General features: G+C 36.0%; 1 protein-coding gene across 4 annotated transcripts in view; it reads left to right on the forward strand.

The window, feature by feature from the left end:
- Nucleotides 1-21,444, forward strand: part of FAT1 (FAT atypical cadherin 1) — a 173,990-nt gene that overhangs the window by 92,250 nt on the left and 60,296 nt on the right. For all 4 annotated transcript variants that reach the window (XM_063458085.1, XM_063458086.1, XM_063458088.1 and 1 more), the window contains exons 6-9: nt 4,520-4,730; nt 10,505-10,644; nt 17,765-18,040; nt 18,144-18,354. In XM_063458085.1, coding sequence (XP_063314155.1) covers nt 4,520-4,730; nt 10,505-10,644; nt 17,765-18,040; nt 18,144-18,354 — 838 coding nt within the window. The remainder of the gene's footprint in view (nt 1-4,519; nt 4,731-10,504; nt 10,645-17,764; nt 18,041-18,143; nt 18,355-21,444) is intronic.

The raw sequence follows: 21,444 nt of genomic DNA on the forward strand, positions 1-21,444 counted from the left end.
GTTTCGCCAATACGGCGTTATCAATATGGGAAAGTAGGACCTGATACCTGGCAGAGAGAGCATTAAATAGCAAATACAATACTTTAAAATTGGCGCCAAAAATTAGGCAACCAATCACAGAGAGAGTAAAAACTAATATAAAAAAACATATTAAGAATAGTTAAAATCAGTTATGGAGTGGTTACAAATTGTAATTATAGCAGCAGTGTACCAATACATATGTAAAACGAACTTTTATACTGAAGAAAATTATAAACATATATTTAATATAGCTCGGTCACATGACCGGCATAGACACCCAGGGGGGTAATGGGAGATGTAGTCGGACGCCGGCAAGCACTGCGCAGCTGCCGGCGTCCCAATAGGAGATCGGCTGGGAAGGGGGCACGGTCTGTATCACGTCAGCACGCACTCAAACGTGCGGCCGACGTGAAGGGGAGGAACGACGGCTCGCACGAGACTGCGGCCGTCGATATGGGAGGGGAATGGGTCTATGACGCGGCGGGTGGAAGCCGTCGTCATAGAAACTGACAACAAAGTGCCGGTCGGCTCGCACACAGCTGCGGCCGGCTAGAGGAATGGGGAATAATAAAAAGGATAAAATATATATAATAAAAAATCATATATATCGAAACACATCAAGTAAAATATAACATGTCTGATCACATAAAGCAGTGTGACCAGACATGATGAGAGAAAAAGGGAGATACAAAAACGGAGTGGGAAATAACTTAAAGTGGTAGCTGTAAAAATCAAGTAAAATCCTGAGAGAGTACAATATAGGTAAAAGAGATAGTAGCAGCAGTGTAAACAGTTATAGGAAGTTAAACAAGTCAAAATCAACATTCAGACCATGGGGGGCAAGGGTTTGGAGTGTGTGAACCCACTCCATTTCTTTTTTACCTAAAATCTTTTTAATATTACCACCCCTCCATGGAACAACACATTTTTTTATCCCAATACATTTTAACATTTTAGGGTCTTTGTTATGTATAATAAAGTGTTTGGATACTGAATGATTCAGGTATCCATTTTTGATATTTCTGCAATGCTCGCTTAAGCGCGTCTTTAGGCACCTTGTGGTCATTCCAACATATTGGAGGCCACAAGGGCACTCAAGCAGATATATAACATTTTTTGTAGAGCAATTAATAAAATCGTTTATTTTAAAAAAATCGTTTATTTTAAAAGAGCAATTAAGGACAAAAAAGGACAAACAAGGTTTTTAAAATAAACGATTTTATTAATTGCTCTACAAAAAATGTTATATATCTGCTTGAGTGCCCTTGTGGCCTCCAATATGTTGGAATGACCACAAGGTGCCTAAAGACGCGCTTAAGCGAGCATTGCAGAAATATCAAAAATGGATACCTGAATCATTCAGTATCCAAACACTTTATTATACATAACAAAGACCCTAAAATGTTAAAATGTATTGGGATAAAAAAATGTGTTGTTCCATGGAGGGGTGGTAATATTAAAAAGATTTTAGGTAAAAAAGAAATGGAGTGGGTTCACACACTCCAAACCCTTGCCCCCCATGGTCTGAATGTTGATTTTGACTTGTTTAACTTCCTATAACTGTTTACACTGCTGCTACTATCTCTTTTACCTATATTGTACTCTCTCAGGATTTTACTTGATTTTTACAGCTACCACTTTAAGTTATTTCCCACTCCGTTTTTGTATCTCCCTTTTTCTCTCATCATGTCTGGTCACACTGCTTTATGTGATCAGACATGTTATATTTTACTTGATGTGTTTCGATATATATGATTTTTTATTATATATATTTTATCCTTTTTATTATTCCCCATTCCTCTAGCCGGCCGCAGCTGTGTGCGAGCCGACCGGCACTTTGTTGTCAGTTTCTATGACGACGGCTTCCACCCGCCGCGTCATAGACCCATTCCCCTCCCATATCGACGGCCGCAGTCTCGTGCGAGCCGTCGTTCCTCCCCTTCACGTCGGCCGCACGTTTGAGTGCGTGCTGACGTGATACAGACCGTGCCCCCTTCCCAGCCGATCTCCTATTGGGACGCCGGCAGCTGCGCAGTGCTTGCCGGCGTCCGACTACATCTCCCATTACCCCCCTGGGTGTCTATGCCGGTCATGTGACCGAGCTATATTAAATATATGTTTATAATTTTCTTCAGTATAAAAGTTCGTTTTACATATGTATTGGTACACTGCTGCTATAATTACAATTTGTAACCACTCCATAACTGATTTTAACTATTCTTAATATGTTTTTTTATATTAGTTTTTACTCTCTCTGTGATTGGTTGCCTAATTTTTGGCGCCAATTTTAAAGTATTGTATTTGCTATTTAATGCTCTCTCTGCCAGGTATCAGGTCCTACTTTCCCATATTGATAACGCCGTATTGGCGAAACGCGTTTATGGTTATAATATTATGTATTTTAAATATTAAAGTATAATTTGTTACTTTTAATTGTAATTTTTTTTTAATACATATTTATCCAATTTTTACCTGGCATTTTAATCATCACTCTGGACTCCAAGTAATCCTAGGTGGGGATAATACCACCAGCGCTATCAAAAGAGAGCAGCTGTTCTGCTCCCCCCTTGTGAGTACCCATTTTATTTCTTTATTTTACAATCAGCTTTTTATCCAGTGTGCACTATTGGTTGTTTCTTTCTACCCGAGTGCCTATTGTATCAAGAACGGAGGAAATTTCCCACAGACGGAGGATACCCACTGTATATCCCATAAGCGGGGATTATACCGCTGAACGCCCTTTCCACCTGAGCTGGTTTTAGCTCTCTCAAATGTGAGTTTACATTCACAAGTTTTATATATTTTATTCACTTATATTTTAACTTACTACACTATCCGGCTTCCTGTATATACCCTTTTGTCTCCTATATTTGAGTGGATCTACAAGGAAGAATCAAACGAGGACATTTATTGCAGACTGAATACTGCCGTACTAGACGACTGCACGGGACACTCTTAGATAAGACTTTCTCCCTTTTATCCATCTATTTATTTTTTTTTTGGACTATAGTTTTTTGACTGTTATTAGGCGCAGCTTTTATTGTTTTTTCTTTTTGTGTCCAGTATTTGCACACTGTATCCACACATTGCACGGTATGTGTGTTATATATTAAAATGTGTCAAACACTCGCGTTCTTTTACAGCAAATCCACCGAGTTCCAGATTGACACTCAGAGTGTGATCCTTTTCACTATGAATATTAGATATCCTCCATTAAATGAATGTCATACAAATCAATGTATTCTAATCATCCTTGTTGTTACACTTCAAATGCAGTATGCTTGAGCAGGAATGGTGAAATGGTAAAATCCCCAGGTGTTGTGGAATTAAACTTCCTAGTGTCTTGCAGAAAATAATGATAGTGATACTACAATAGCTAAAGATAGAAAATACAGCCAAAACAACTAAACCTGTGTCCAAGAGTTACGAATTACTTTTCCGTGAGTTTGCAGAGCCAAAGAAAGATACGAGAACCACTAATCAAACATACATGCACAATGTCATGAAAGTAAAAAATAAATGTTAGTTGCACTCCCGCTGAAGTGGCAAAAATAAAATTGGATTAATTTTATAATCTCTGATGTGTTTTCTTTCCACAAGTTTGACATTGATGCCATAGTTATTAGTAAATCAATTTTCAGTAAGGTTAGATACTTTTGTTTTTGGTGAAAGTGATTGCATCTGTTGAAATGCTGTAAATATCATAACCCTTTGTATGCAACATACAAACCTTTTTGGTTAAAGGGTACTATACACCAAAACAATAGCAATTTGGGCATATAGATCATGCCCTGCAGTCTCACTGCTAAATTCTCTGCCATTTAGGTGTTAAATCAATTTATACAGTCAAAGTTCCAACTTTCTGCATGCGACTTGCACGCCCTTCCTACACTTTCTGAAAAGGAATGTAAATATTTCAGATTCCTTTATTGCACATTCTGTTTAATCTAGAATTCATTATCTCCTGTACTATTAATAGCCTTATAGAGCCTGCAAGAGTCTCCTGTGGGTGATTAAAGTTCAATTTACAGAACATTAGATAAAAACATCTACAGAACGTCAACATCTGATTAAAAATTAAACCATTTTGCTTATGTAGGCTGTGTGTGTTACAGTTAGGGGAGATTTGGCTAGGACAGCATAAAGAGAAACAAAAGTGATTTAACTACTAAATGGCAGATAATTGAGCGGTGAGACTGCAGGGGCATGATCTATACACTAAATCTGATTCATTAAGCTAAAGTTGTTTTGATGCCTATAGTGTCCCTTTAAACAATTTTCATGCAATGTCCCCTTTAGTTGCAAAACAAATGTAAGTGGTATTTTTTCCCCAACGACTGTGTATTTAACTTTGCCCCTTCTTTTGTGGCCAAGTAAACACATAAGAAGGAAACAACATGTATTTACTCTCCATAAAAAAATATATATATATTTTTTTCCTTGCTGCATTTAACAATTGCTTCAGTTTTGATATATATGTTTTATTTTCTTCCTCTAGATTAAAGCAGTTGATAATGGAAGACCTCAGAAATCATCAAGTGTTCGCTTACATATAGAATGGATTACAAAACCAATGCCATTAAAGGAACCAATTTTGTTTGATGAACAATTTTTCACCTTTACTGTAATGGAAAGTGATCCTGTTGCTCATATGATTGGCGTGATAACTGCGCAACCTGTGGGTTCACCGATGTGGTTTGACATTACTGGTAAGTATGTACGATTATTTCAGGACCGTGAAGGCAAAATTCCATCTCTGTCTGTTTGAGAAATATGATTGTAAAACATTAATGAATTTAGGAAAGGCTTGTAAGTATGCTGATTAATAGTTGTGTAATTTTTATTGCTTTATTACACGGCTGTTATTTGAAGTGCTGGTCAAGTTGCGAAGGGTCAAATAGAATGTGGCGACTAATTTACTTTTCTGTCAAAGTATCCATTATTTTTATAAAACCTTTTTAACTATTAAAGCACAGTCTATCGCTCTGAGCCTACCGAATGTCTGTGCTTATCTTATGCGACTACTTTATCTAAGTGTGTGTATTTTACACTCTAATATTTCAGCAATCTAAAGAAATACTAGCACTACCACATCCAGTATTAATACCATTAAGAACAGTTTGACAACTTGCCTGGGACTGTCCCATTGGGCACCCTCTGTCACCTCTTTTGCTGACAGAAGCTCCTGCATGAAGCTTCCAGTTAGTTGCAAGGAGATTAACTCAGCCATGCAGAGCCACTCTAACTGGATAAGAAGGTCAACCGAGTGCTCTTATTTACCAAGCTTGTCCCTGTATTAGGATGTGCTTAGCTCATCGGCAGGATTGGAGTTGGTGGAAGGGCAATAGGCACTCCTGTTTGACTGCTAACTGTAGGACAGTGTCAGGGCACTATAACCACTGCAGCAAGCTTTAGGAATTGCGTTGCTTGATGCATTCCATTATAGATATTTTTTTTATATATATTTATTATTAATAACACTGTGCTAGCATATTCTGCAGGGTTGTGCAGTGGGTAGAATGAAACATGCAAGTATTGTTGATGAACATGTATGGAATAAAGGAGAGGTGATGAGCGCTCTGCTAAAATGAGCTTATCTCTAAAATCCTCCCCTCTAGGTAGAATCCTAATTTAAAAGCTTTTCAATTTCCATGAAAGGTAATTGTTCTTATTCCTCTGCCAATATTTTAGAGCATTTCCTGTTTGATTGCTGGCAATCTTAAATGCATGTTTTTCTCCTATTAATAGCCAGGCACCTTGGCAGTCATCAGAAGTACTTGAGCAGCAGGGAAAATTACTGTTGATGAGTCTCGTACTATTCGCTTTATACAATGTCACACTAGAGCCTTTGTAACATTGTTATGAAAACAGGGACTTTCTTAACTAGTAATAATAAGAATAATATGCAGGTTTCCGCTGTACAGTATGTTTGATGATTGGGTAATAATCCTATGATTATAGTAACTATTAGAGAGAGGTCAATAAGCTCATGGAATTACCAAGACCTAGCATTACCCAGTTATACATATTTAGACCCTCATAGTGATTTGAAGTAGTGATGGTGCTTGGAGTGTGTATGTGCAGTGTTTAAGTATAAAATGCTGCCCATACGGAGTTCAACCACTTTTCTGCTGTAGGTTTAACTCCACCTCCAGCAGGATCATTGGGATGTCATTAGCCAGTTCTGGAACAAGAGTTTGGGCTGGCTAATGTCAATTTTGTGCACGTTTTTCTTGCAAGGTGTGCTATTAGCTTAGCAGAAGCCGGAAACACATCACCAGAGGGAAAAGAGACTTGGAGCCCAGCGGGGACCCAGGTAAGAGGGCAAACGATTGCTAAACAGTTTGCTTCTTTACGGTGGAACTGAGTAAGGGTACTCTTGGAAGTAACCCTTTAATTCCGCTTCTCTAAGTAATAATGTGCCAGTGGAGTGATTTTCAACTGCTCTTTTGGAGAGACTGTCATTAATGATTTCTCCAACCACCATGACCACTTCAGTGATTTGAAGTAGCCATTGTGGTAGAAGTCTAGATATGCAGTGTTTCAGCTTGATACTCTGCGCCTCCAGAGTTATTGTTAATTAGTTGTACACCCAGCACACAGACTCCGGACTTCCTTATTTGTGTGCATATTTTAGATGCTGGTAAATTCCCCGAACATAGACCAGCTGTCTAATATGGGAAATCCCTTGAATCCCCACACTAGAGAGCTGGTCGTAAGTGCAAGCCATCGTAAAACAGGTAGGTCGTAAAGTGAGGACCACCTGTATATGAAAAAAAAAATTATACTCTATTTAGGTAGTGAAGTAGTTAAGTGTGTATTAGAGGGAAAAAAAATAATTCCATTTCAAGGTTCTGGAGGCAATAAACTATTTTACTTTCAGTGGTTGCTTTTGATCTTGCCAAAACCCCTAAATTACACTATTTTCTCATAATAAATGCCTCACAGCTAAGTATCCTCCATCTTCCTGTCTCTGTATGTGACATATGTGTGTGATCTATCAGATAAACTGTATATTACTCTTTCAAATACTCTGTAGAATCTCTTATTCATACTTACACCGGAACTAGTGAGATCAGAATGTGCATTTTTGATTTTTTTATATAACTTCATTGTTCCAAGAATCTAGGCTGCCAGAGTATACATGCTAAAGGTCTATTCTCAACTCTTTTAAAATGTTTTTGTCTATGAATCTCTGGGTTTGAGAGAACAGTTGAAAGTGCAGCGGATATTGCAATGTAAAATAAAGAATGTAATTTGGGATTTGTTATCAATACGACAGTTAAACTGTGTTAGCAGCTTGACATATATTTTTAATAAAACAATTTCCTTGCATTTCTCTAAGAACAGAAGATTGTACATAGACTATAGTCAAGCATGCATCTGCACCTTACATTATCTTCATTTAACATTTTATAGAGGAAACGGGAACATGTTTAGATGATTCACATAAGAATTCGCAAAAATCACATTAGTACAGTATTACAAACCAAACAAGCAAACTGCGTAATTTAAACTATCTCGTAAAAGATCAGGGCTTAGACTGAGGCAGAAAAGTTAGCCTGTGCATGTACTAGCTATTACACACAGGAGAACTATTCTTCATTTTTATTCAGTTTTAATTTGCAATTAAGGAATTCTGCAAAGACTCTGAAAGACATTTGATGCAAATGAACGCAAACTCCCATGATTCTATTTTCAAGCTTGTTGATCTTTTTCCAAGTAAATTGCCACAGGGAGTGGATGATCTTCTAGTGATTGCACCTGGTCTAACTTTCATTGTTGTATAGCAGAATGATATTTGTTTCACCCCACAATCTGTTGCTATAGTGCTTACTGGTGTAAATAAAAAAGAAAATCTCACAAACTACAATGTGACTGACAGTATCACTTAATAATAAGATCAATAGGAAGGCTGCATTTGATAGTATTATGGTAAGTCTGCTGAAGGCAACATTGTAACTGAATGAAAGCCAAGCCTGAGGGTAGAAGTGCTGCAATTTAATGTGCATTCAAGGTTACAACGTAACTTTTTTTTCCCACTCTAAAAAACTAATTTGCATTCTGATATGGAAACAGAGCCTAGGAAAGCAGAGCATTTGGAGAAGCCCCAAATTATGTGCATTTTAGGGAGCATTGAAACACTTCTTCCCTTAAAGGAAAACTTTGACAAACCTGTATTGCTAACACTATAGTGACCCCCTCTTTATTTAGATTAGGGGCCCACTAAATCTAAATAAAAATTGGGTAAAAAATGGAATCCAACATCCAGTCCCTGCTATGTCCTCTGAAAAGCATAAATATAGCCATCAAAAACCGTATTCACAACAGAACAATGTTCTTGTCATCCAATTCAAATAATAATTAAGTATTTATCCAGGAAAGGTCCATTCAGATTACCCTGGGTTTCAAATACGTCCTGGGGATGTTGCCTTAGCCCAACATCCAGGGGTTGTTACTAATGTAGTAAATATGTGTGCAGTTACTATTTGAAAGTAGACCGGGTTTTAGTGCAGCGGTAAGCCATCTAGGAATGCCATTATTATTTGTAAACTGTATTCCAATTATCCATGAGCACTCTAGAGAAAATAAGTGCTGGTTTGTGCACATAAGTTTGTGTATATTCTGTGCTTCCAACAAACCAAACAGATCCTGGTATTTTACAAGTTAAACTGATTAACTGCTAACATTCTGCAATGTTGTCATCTGATGATCAAGGCCATTATGCTGTAAACCGTGAAAGTGCAGATAAGTTAGTATATGCGTATTCATCATTAAAAATAATAATAAAAATCCTACAGATTTAAATAAGTGCAAATATATAAAATATAAAAAAATATTGTTTTAATGACAAACTTAATAAGATGCACTTTTTTTTACATTGCTACAGTTTTACCGTTTCTGTTTAGTGTATGTTAAAGGTGTTGCAAGCACATCGGTGGCGCTTGGTTCAAATATAACATTTACGGTTTGGACTTAATAATGTGGACTTCAAAGTCGTCCTTTATTGAAATAACAATATTACATCAAAGCACAGTGTCTGCGGGGGGAGCACAAAAGAGAGACTAATGCTTTTTGTGCCGTTCAAGATACTTGTAAAGTAAAATGTGTTGCTTTAATTATTTTTTAATCATTGTAACCAAAGTATAAAATATTTTTTTTTGTTTTAAGACTCTGCCTATATATGTGTAACATGTATGTATTTGTTTATACGTTTGCTCACTGGAATATATATGTGTATAATTCTATATACATATATGAAATGTAAAAGTGTGCATGACTTGCACAGATCCAAACATATAGTGATCTGTATTTTTCCAGAATTCCTCATTCCATGTTGCTATGTCTCTAAAACCTGTCCATTGACATCCCATGTTTTCTGTGCTTTCTTTCTTTCTTTCTCTGCAATGCACGCTGCCAGGAGACGCTAGTGAAGTATTTTACATCCTTCAGATGGCTTGTGATCACAGCTGTATAGCAGAAGGTATCTGCTAAGATCTCATAACATCGTATTTCTGAGATCTCCTGTTTCTGTAGCTTGGTATTTTGCTACATTTTCGCAGAATTGATCTTGTGTGTTGATTGTATTTCAGAACAGATGTCTTATTAGTAAATTTCATATTTATTTTCTATTCATTTCTTTGTTGACCATCACTCATCTAAATCAGTTTAGTGGCAACATGGCTGGGGTTAAATGATTTCCACCAGACACTAGTGCCTGGATTTAGACCTCCTGGAGCTGAAAAATAAGTTGTCTTACGAGAGAAGTTATCTTTACATTTTATCTTTTCATTGTCATATTTGTTATTGATGACATGTGTGACATATAGCAAACCTACCACTGGTCCACACCACCTCCTGCTGGTCCACAACACCTGATAGCACATATTTGGCTTTCAGAATATGTAAACACCATGACACCCAGATTGTGTGCACAGTACAGACTGAATACTGGGAATAAAAAAAAAAAAAGGTATAATATGACTGGAGTTCCACTGTAGTGTCAGAAGCCTATTCCATGATAAATGGGATACTTTTTTGTAATTATACAGGTCAAAGCATGGGCCTGGAGCTACTGCTCCGATAGCCCCTATGGTAATCTGGCCCTGATGGACACTAAACAATTTTTTTTTACCAATTGTTAATGTTTGCAGCTTTCTTTTTTCCAAGTCAAGATATACTGCAAAACACAAACACTGGTTTTCTTTGTCTAAGTATAGTTGATATTGTGATATAACATGTATTTTCTGTTTTTGTCGATGTGTGTTTTCTGTTTTGTTTTTTTTGTGGTGGTGTTAACCGTGTCATCTTGTAATGCAAAATTGTAATCATCTATCATGATTGCAACTGATCACTTTTGTGTTGTTGAAATAGTTGATTGGAGTGTGTTCTTCTATGCTCTGTTATCTGTTGTAAAAGCACACATACAGCACACAAATAACATTTGTTATGAGCATTCTTACTCATTTTTTTTTTAATCCAGGTGGAAACTACGACAGCAGGTTTGATGTGGACAAGGGCACTGGAACTATCATTGTTGCTGGACCTCTCGATGCAGAACAGAAATCTAATTACAACTTGACAGTAGTGGCAACAGATGGGACACGATCTATCAGTACACAGGTAATTGAATTGCTAATGAAGTGTTTAAAAGGACTTTTTTATGTGCTTGAAGCTATGTAACATAAGTTATGCAGTAGACTTTCCTAAACTGCTCTAATAGCAGGTTTGCTCCATGGAATTTAATAATAATTTACTGTATGAATTAATATTGGCAACATACAGAAATAATGTGTGCCAGGTGTTAGTAGGAGGAGGAAGTATTTGAAGATCCATGTTACAGATTTTGACAAGACACCTCTCTACTGGAAATGTCACTGTGTTGGCAAGACGTGTAAATGCTATGTCTCCCTGTTATTGTGATTGTTTCTTATGATTCAGTTTCTTAGAAATGTATGTGTTTTAATTTCACTTTCTGCAATGATCTTATGCAATCACAGTCACGGATACACATTAACACAATTTTAATGGGATATAAAAAGTTATTTTCGTAGAGGGTCATTTAGAAATGTATTGCACTCTGTTTATCTTGGTATTTTGTTCCACATTGCAGTTTCTCTTAGCTATTAATGCATGTATTATTATTATTGTATAATCTTCTATGCTAAGTCTATAACGTGTGTATTATTCTCAGAACACCTAATACATAAAACAGCTTGGGCATGGATACATAAAACGTTTCATAGTAGTACATTCAGAGAGCTTTGCTGCTTATTATACAGAAAGAATTCACAGGCTACTCCAAACATCGTAAGCACTTAGTGTTTTAAAGTGGTCATAGTGCCTGCAGACTGTATGTCCATTGTATCACAGTGAAAAAAAACTACACAATCAGAGTTTAACCCCTTAGCGGCTGGAGGTGTAACTACAGCAGCATCATGGTGTGTCATCAGCCAGGCCAGAACAAGAATTTCTAGGCTGGCAATTGTCAATTCTGTGCAAATCTTCATGCACAGTGTGCCATTCATTCGTTCTCACGCTCAGCCAGTATATGGCTACTGGAACGGCTTCCAGCTATGCAGAATCTGGAAGAGGATCACTGGAGCCACAAGAAGCCCTAGAGCCCCGTGGGGACAAGAGTACTCCTGGCATTAAAACCATTACAGCAGTCTGTAATGGTTATGATGCTTAGAGTAAGCCTTTAATGCTTAATTATATGGTGTCTGTTCACAATAAACAGATATAATAGAGATAATAGGTCGCCTCATGTTTCCTGCAGGTTTGGGCAACCCAAGTAAGTAAACAAAAATGAATTGCTGTTGAAGCTGTTGCTTCAGTTTCTGGCCACCAAGTGAGTCTTGTGTTTGTGTGTATGTGTTTTAAACTCGGTCCATGGAGCACACTTTGATGGTAGATTATTTTGGTGTAAGCTTTAAATGAGACATTTGATTCTAGGAAGCCATATTCCTACACTATTATGATGTGTTTAGGCCTTGCTTTTTTGTGATTCATTTGTTGATTTTTAGATTGCAAGCTCCTTTGGCCATGCCCCTTTTAACCCCTTCAAAGATATGCAGAATAAATAACGGTTCAGGCACTCCGGGATAACAAAAAAGAACAGCTTTATTGGTGCAAAAACAGCAACGTTTGGACCCTACAGGGTCTTTACCAATAAAGCAGTTTTTTGTTATCCCGGAGTGTCTGAACCGTTATTTATTCTGCATATCTTGGAAAGGAGGCCTGGCCAGTCTTGGTGTCAGAGCACCTGGCTTACCTGGTGAGTGCGGTATCCAGTAGGTCCCTTTTAACCCCTACATGACACATGGAATTATTCCATTAAATGTTGAATAATGGAATAATTTTCTCATGCAGTATTTTACCAGTAGGGACCATTTCCTTGATCGTAACTGAAAATCCTAGGTATAATTTGATACCAAGGGCTCACATCTGTGAGCTGGGACCAGAATTAGTGGCCCCAAGCTTACGTATGCTCTGTTTGCAGTGCTCCCAGTGCTACAGTGCGGTATTAATTCACTGCTCACACTAAGGAGTTCCAGATGTTAATCAATACCTGAAATCAGCAATGGATTTGCTATGCTGACATCAGAAGATTGAATCCTTCTAACACTATTGCAAGGCTGAGGATTACAATTAGGATTAAGGCTAGTATTAGGGTTATGATTAGGGTTAAGCATAGGATTTTCAAATAAAAAAATTTTTACAGAGCAGGTTATAAATTCAGCCCTGTAATTTTCAGTAGAAATGAAAAAGTATGTGCAGAGGGACATTCTGTACTCAGGAGATGTAGCTGAGCACAATGTAGTGATTTTTATTACAGTAGCTTACCGTACATCAGGTTTACAAAATAATCAGCTAAATTGTAATGTACATGTAAAATAAATGCCAAAATAATACCATGAAAAATAAATTGGTGCTAAAATGGATGTATGAAAAAGCTCATGATTTTCCATATGGAATACCCCATGGCACCTACATTCACAATTGTTATGCATTTATGGGATCATTTAAACTGTCAAACTGATAGAAAAGTCTCAAAAGGCAGACATAAACTGGTGACAAAATGGCTGAATTTGAATGCAAAATATACACTGTTTTTGACACATCAGATACTCCAGAGTGTCTATGTTCAAAAATAATGGCCTTTGTTAACAGTTAAACTGTGACAGTGCCCCAAAATTAGACATCAAGACCATCTATCAAAATGCTAACTGTAAAAACTGAAGTGGTGAAGTCTCTTATATTACATTGTAGCTTCACAGGATAGTAACGACAAAGGCATACATCTGGGGTACTGTTGTCCTTGGAAGATGTCCGATAACTCCATATTTACAATATACACATAAAGAAAAACCTTGTTATATGTGTTTGATAAAAATCTGCCACCCCCAACCCCCCCAAATTTTTTTTAAATAATAAAATTACAACAATATTTATCAGAGATTGTAAGTTTAATGGCCATGCAATAAGTGTTAATATACCCTTATGTAAATACCAAGTGATGTCTACTTTATGTAAATCTTGCACAATAACATTTTATTTAACTCCTTGTACTTTGTGACCTGTAACCAAAAAAAAAAAGAAACCTGAAATCCTAGACATATGATGTACGTCACAAATACATAAATTTAATTTTGAATTACTTTTCTTAAGCGGCACTAAGTGTACACCCCAAATTATTGCCAACACTGTGTATTTCAGTTTCTTGTATTTATTTATTTTTTATATATAGAATACATGGGTATTTATATATGTATACGCTAGAATTGTTTTTACCTCTTCTACGGCTCTGTGAAATGTGTTTTTAAATAATTGTAAGTGATTGTAGTAGGTATAATATCTAACTGCAGTAGATCCAAATTAGAGTAAATTATCACAGATAAATATAAACTCACTCAAGTCATACATACAAACCCATTCTTTAATTAGGAACACATGATACATTGAGAACCCCTACTGTACATGATTCATCGAGGCTCTCTAGAGTTCCTAAGAACATTATTAATGCATTAAGTCGGTGACTTTTAAATGGTTGTTGAGTTGATTAGTGTTTTGCAGTGTTCTTATACAAAACAAAAGTCAGTTCCTCAACCTATTTTTAACACCCTAATTCTTAACCTGAACAAGTCTTTAGTACTTAAGTTTTTAGTAATTAAATAGAATAAAGATTCTCTTTTTTTCCGCTGTGACCCACTGTCACTTCTTTTTATTATTATTTTGACATACCTATATCTGTGTTGTACTTTACTTTTTTGTTTGATCTTTCCTGTAATGCAAAGTATCCATTATTTATGTGAAAGCAGAAAGCCTCCAGACAGATCTGTCTTTTTTTTGCCTTTTTTTAGCCTGAATTTAATACTGCTGCTATGGCACCAGAGACCATAACACATCTTTTGAAACATTGCAGTTCTGTGTCCAATAATCCCCTGGTTAGGCTTTTCTTGACATTTTGAGTTATTTGTACAACCCGCAACCCTCCAAAGCACAGCACAAATGCTGAGACTTGTTGACTGTAGAGGGACGTACAGGGCTACTGGATTGCGGCTAACAAAAAAATGAACCAACAAGAGTGGAAATATACAGGATGAAGTGCTGTGTAGCTTTTTGTAGAGTAAATGAAATACTTGACAGTTCATATACTTGTACAGCTTCTTGTGACATATCATAAAGTGTTTGACCTTTTGGTCTTGCACATTATGGTTTCCTAAAGTAATTTCACCTTTTATGATGCAATTGGGAATAGTTAATCAGTTCACATTGCCTCTTCATGCGTCTCTCTGCAATGCCTTACAGATAATTGTACGAACACTTGTTTTTTTTTTTTTATTTTAAGCAAAAATACAGATTTGTAGTTTGTTAACCTAAATCCATTCACTGTGACCATGGATACAAATAATAGATTTGTTGAAATACTCTGGTAACATTGACTGTTTATTTCATAGAATGCATTGGCACCTCAATGAGGACATTGAATTGGAGTGTATTGTAAGACCATTTAAGAAAGTGTCAATGATCTTATGATGCAATGATTATCTCAAGATATAAGGCATTATTCACAAAGAATTGTGTCTCCTGAGGCGACTGAATTAAACGATTAATGGTCATCTTAGATGGTGTAGTAACTAAGGTTGTAATTCCAAAGAGGTTAGGTTTTAAGAAGCAGGTATCTAGAAAAATGAACCACTAATCATCTAGTTTGTTTGGACTTTCTTTTCTGCAAATTATCATGGTATAATGTATCTGTGTCACAGCCTTCCTTTCAAGCAAAATGTGCTATCCTGACATATGGAAAAAAGATTCAGTAATTCTGAGTAATAGGTCAAGCAAGCTTAATTTAATCTGAAATCTAGGCTGCAAAATCTACTAGAAATATCAGATGTCCCAAAAAGTATCACATTAGGCTACATTTAATTTCTAATTCATTAACAGAATAATCATATGCTGACGTGTTTATTAACTATATTTACCATGATTTTAAGTCACCCTTTAGCCGAGTGAGCATTATAGGAAATGCAGTTTATAAGTATTTGAAGTGCCAAGGTTTGCCATCACTGTCTTATGTTCATTATTTGAAGTTCTATACTGCTAGACATGCCTTGGAAGTTAGTCATCACCGCAAGCCCTAGCCCAACCTGCCCGCCAGGGCTAAATATTCACCCTCAATGGCTCTTTTGAGTGGAAACTATTTAGCCCTGTTATAATGAAATGCTCTTTATTTAATCAGGAGTTTGAGTCTTAATGAAACATTTTAACAGAATGTTACCTTACCCATAATTAAATGATCAAGCATATGGTAAGTGAGATCAGTCGTTGCATAAGATGTAACAACTTAATTGTTACCAATAAAGTGTCATTTCATGTGATTTATTTCAGTACAGATGTTAAAAGCATTAATTTTAAGACGTTTGCTACCTGTTTTACACTGTCACACTATACTAAATAAGACTCGAAATTCACATCTATATTAGCTATAGATTTATGCTATTAGGTATGCTGTTGTTTTTTTTTTTTATTCTATATTTGTATATTTAAGTAACGGGAGCATTTCTTAGGGAACAGCCAGTGCAGCTCGGTACTAATATTATGTCTCCATAACTGTAATGTAAAGAAGAAACCATATCACACAGATTAATCACATTGAGCTAAAGATTTAATAGCGGGGATTTACACAATAAAACATTTCAAGAATGTGCTCTGGTTTGAGATCCTTAATTAATATGCATTCCTCAAACTGTTTTCCTCCCCTACTAACCAAACTATATTACATCCAGCTGTAGGTTACATTAGATGCTTGCACATCCCCCTTTTTTGAGGGGCACATGATAATTTGTTCCAAAAGAAATTGGCCAGGATGAATCTGCGACATATTTGTTTGTTTGTTTTTTTAAGAAACATGAGCATAAATTAGATTCAGTAAATTACACTTGTTGTGCATTGTGGTTAGTGCTCATTTTGTATGTAGCTGCAACTTTTATTCCCTGATGTACTGTTATACATTTCCTCAGCTCTAACAAAGCATGAAGTTCACATTTACCATAGGGATTTTATATCCGATTTGTCTGTCAATCTACCTAGAATATGATCAGCGGCAATTTTGAGTTCAGCCTCCTCCCTCAATAAAAAAAATATATACCGTATATACTCGAGTATAAGCCGACCCGAATATAAGCCGAGGCCCCTAATTTTACCCCCAAAAACTGGGAAAACTTATTGACTCGAGTATAAGACTAGGGTGGGAAATGCAGCAGCTACTGGTAAATTTCTAAATAAAATTAGATCCTAAAAAAATTATATTAATTGAATTTTTATTTACAGTGTGTGTATATAATGAATGCAGTGTGTGTGTGTATGAATGCAGTGTGTGCGTGTGCGTATGAGTGCAGTGCATATGGGTGCAGTGTGTATGGTATATAATTTAGAGGTTTGCTGCATTTTTTTTTGTAACACTAGCCTGTAGATGTACTTATGCCTATGTTTACATTTTGGCCATCCATGTGCCAAGAATATCCAAGATTACACATTTTTGTTTTTTAAACTGTAGCCAAAGTGTTTAGCATCTTGACAAAAAGTTTACAACTTTTTTAATTTGTATACAGAAATGAATGGTTAATGGAAGGCATCCATTGCTATATCTTTTTCCATTATTAATACTTAGGTTTACATAAAATAGTAATAGCACAGTTTTCTGTCATCAACAGTCAACACAGATATTTAAAAACAAAAGAAAACAATAACAAAGGAACACGCTACTGATGCTAAAATTAATATAAACTTAAATTACACAGTTAACATGTTTGAAATACTCTAGTCATAGAGGATTGTACACCCAGAATATGAAAACACAATTTATTAAAAATGAGTAATGACAGTGTGAAATAAATAGGATTGTTTCCAATTGTAAACTCTTATGGCACAGACATCACCTCTGTTATCTGTGTACATACATTACTCCCATCTTAGTACACATATCGCAGTACCCTTCTAGTTATCTTTCACCTATTCTATATGAGCACTCTGCTCCCCTTTTTTTTAAATCTGGTTTGGGTTACTGAATATGTTGCAGATATTGTTGCTCTTTGTATTCGAATATAGCCGCTAGGCCTGTATGGGGTAGAATACATAACATAAATCTATGCAATTTATAATAATAATGAGTAGTGTATTAGAAATATTACAGCCTGGTATTTGAACATTCATGTACTAATTGATAACCTTTTCTTAATAGGTTCTAATCAAAGTGATAGACACAAATGACCACAGACCAGAATTTTCTACTCCAAAGTATGAAGTTCTTATCCCTGAAGATATTAAACCAGAGACGGAAATTTTGCAAGTCACCGCCACTGACAGAGACGAGAAGAATAAATTGATTTACACTTTGCAGAGCAGCACTGACCCTGTTAGTCTTAAGAAGTTTCGAATAGATCCAGCCACCGGCTCATTATACATTGTTGAAAAATTAGACCATGAAACAATGCAGCAGCATATCCTTACAGTGATGGTGAGACTGTAATCCAATTTATCTCTGTCTGTACTAACAAGTAAGGGATTTTCACCCTGCAAAAGGCCTGCTCCAGTGTACTGACCGTACGTTCATTTTTCAGGTGCGTGATCAAGATGTTCCTGTCCTGCGCAACTATGCCAGAATTGTTATTAATGTAACTGACACAAATGACCATGCCCCATGGTTTACGAGCCCATTCTACGAAGGTCGGGTGTATGAATCAGCAGCTGTTGGATCCGCTGTACTTCTGGTTACTGCATTAGATAAAGATAAAGGAAAGAACGCTGAAGTTGTTTATTCTATTGAGTCCGGTAGGTATAACTAATTTTGTTTATCTCAAAGTGTGATTATTTAAATATGATTGTGAAAATGCAAGGGTGCTCCAATTTATACTTATAGAATAACTATGTCTTCTGGTCTATTGTTGGTCATCCTATCCAATGAGTGGAAACTTAACAAATATAGTTATTTGTTGAACACAAAGCGGCATAGCCAATAAGGCAGGAAAAATCTACACAAGATCAGCCCTCCATTATTTGTTCATCCAAGAAAAGGACATAAAAATACAGAGGCCTTTGTAATTTGTCCCAAAGGGTTATACCAATGGGTTTTAGACCACAGGCACTGCTGAACTTGTATGGGATTAACATTACTAAAGCCAAATATAAAACCTTATACATTTTTCCTTAAATGGAATAACAGAGCTCCATGGCAATGAAACAACTTGCGCTAATGTGTCTTTAAACTACGATAAATGTGTCCAAAAACAGTCTGTGTCAGTAAGATAGATTGGTCTCATTCTAAATTACATTTTAGTTGCATAAATTGTTTTTAATAAATCACCTAAAAATTCTCAGAACAGCCCCACCCCTGTCCTCACCCATACTACTACTACTAAAATGTAAGTATCAATCTTTGTCCAGTTGAAACGCTGGTGATCTTAACAGTATGAACTATAAAGCAAATCATTTCAGTGTGTGTAAACACTTTCCTCATTTGCTTTTAGATGTCCCCAAGGTATGTGTCTGAAAGGAAAATGACATAATTATTACTTTTAATGTCACAGTTTCAGTCTAGCCTACTCAGTATGCCAACAGATACTTAATAATGACACTGGAGCTTGGATCTGGGATATCAAAATGCACAAACAAATTTAGATTTCAGTATGTTTCAGTGTTTTAAGTGATTCACATCAGTGAAATACTTGAGAGTCCGCCTTGGACTTGGGGCATAGTACAGAGCTGGAGGAGGGGGCTTAAGTAAGTATATATGGTAGGAGCCATGAAATGTACTCTTGGGCTGAAGCCCCTGGTCTTTTCGCCACATAGAAACACCATTGGTTAGTTTTCTTTCCTTTCTTTCTTTAAATCACCTGTCACAAAAGGTAATCTACAGTTATGCTGGAGTCGTGTGTAGGCTATGCACATCATTTGCACATTCCCTAAATATCTGTCAGCACAGTATGTGTATCAATGCAGCCCATTTTCCAAAATTGCTTAAATCATCAGATCACCAGTAATTCAGAATTCACATATGCTAGTGATCTAGCTAGCAAAATGAACTGAATATACTGTTAACCAAAGCTTAACTTTTCATTTGCTTATGTGTGTAACACATTTTCCATACGCTGTGTGTTCTGTCTCTTTAAACTAATCTGTACTAGCCATTTTCTGCAGTGGCACTTTGCACATATACGTGTCCACTTTGGTGTAAATGCCCATGCATATTGTAAGATATTTAGATCTAAAGCACTCTTTCTCGTGCTAATCGAATGGTGCGCACTGCACATATCTGCCATAATACATATTTTTTTTTCCAATCTGAGAGGACATTGAAGGAAGGCTGTGATTTACATTGCACATATTCTGTGTCTTTGTAGATTAAGGTAAAATGTCATATACATTTATTTCTTCATTCACAATAGGAGCTGTCTCGTAATTGGACTGCAATCATTTCCTTTCTTTCCCTTTTTTATTTCTGTCTGCCTTAGAGAGCAATTACATTTTTGCACCAACACTGTGAATGTAACAGTGTCATCTAAGTGTTTTCTTTCCCCTTATACTCAGAAGAACTTGTCAGACTGAGAATCCTTAAGTGTGGATAATCAGAATTCATTATGCACATTTTGTTTGAGTCCATGGTCGCGTTAACTTTATATACCATTGTGTTCCTTGTGCTATTACTCGCGATTAGTGTGGTCACAGTTATTAAATATGACTGACATTTTCATTAATTCGCAAAAGGCAGAGAGACAAGCTGTGGATTGGTTTTGTATCCTTAGACAGAAGACTAACTACCTGTGTGTCTTGGACCCTGTAGTATCAAGAGGGAGCAATGATATATTGATCTGGTTTCAATAATTTACTGACTGCATTATGGGTCCACAAGGTGCAATGTTTTATAGCTCAATGTTTTGATGGCATTACCTGCTATATACAGTATCAATGTACAATTTGTTTATGAAAGTACACTTTTCAAAACTATAGTCAGTTGACATTAAGTATGCAATAAAACATGTTAACGGGTAGAACAACATTACTAAGAAAAAATGGTACAAGGGAGTGAAGTACAAGCAGAGTGTCAGGTACCTAGTGACAGGCCCATAGTTTCCCTTTAATATATTATCTGAATATAGCAAAGTACTCCAGCGGTCAAATCAAAAAGAAGTGTGCACATTATTGGTACCACTCCATGTAAGTAATGAAATCCAGTGGGCACCTTGGTTCTTGACTCCCCTTCTGGTGTACTTTGTTACATTGTGGGTTTCTTTTACTAACTATGTTTACTAACTATCTTATCAATTCATACTCTACAGTTTCATTTTCACATATTTTCTTTTTTATGTTTTGCAAAACATTTAATAAACACTTTGGTAGTGATTATACTATTTGAAATTGAATATATTTTATAACCTTATGGATCTTGCCAGAATAAGAAAGAAAATAATTGAATATTTCAGCAATGCAAAGTAGTTTTAAATGTCAAATTTTTCCCATCAAAATTCTGGAGGAATACATTAAAACTGTCCATCATGCAAAGAGAATTTCAGAGGGATTCTTGAAATGCTTGTGATATTTTTCTGGCTATAATATAATGTTCTATTCTAAGAATGACATAGTGTTTTAGACAGAGCAGGCAGAGGAGGGCCTATTGTCTACCAAGTTACAAGTGGAGAGAACTCTCTGTCTTTGTGATTTTATATATATATATATATATATATATATATATATATATATATATATATATATAAAAAAATTATTTACCCATTTAAAAAGTTTTTTATTTCTATATTTTTTTAATAAATCTGCTAGAACCTACTTAGATTCATGAAGTAGAAATTACAGAAAATAGCCTCTTGTTAACACAGATCACATACGCTTAATCAGAGCACTCACCCCTGT

The sequence above is a fragment of the Pelobates fuscus genome, chromosome 6, assembly GCF_036172605.1.
Source record: "Pelobates fuscus isolate aPelFus1 chromosome 6, aPelFus1.pri, whole genome shotgun sequence".
Taxonomy (NCBI): Eukaryota; Metazoa; Chordata; class Amphibia; order Anura; family Pelobatidae; genus Pelobates; species Pelobates fuscus.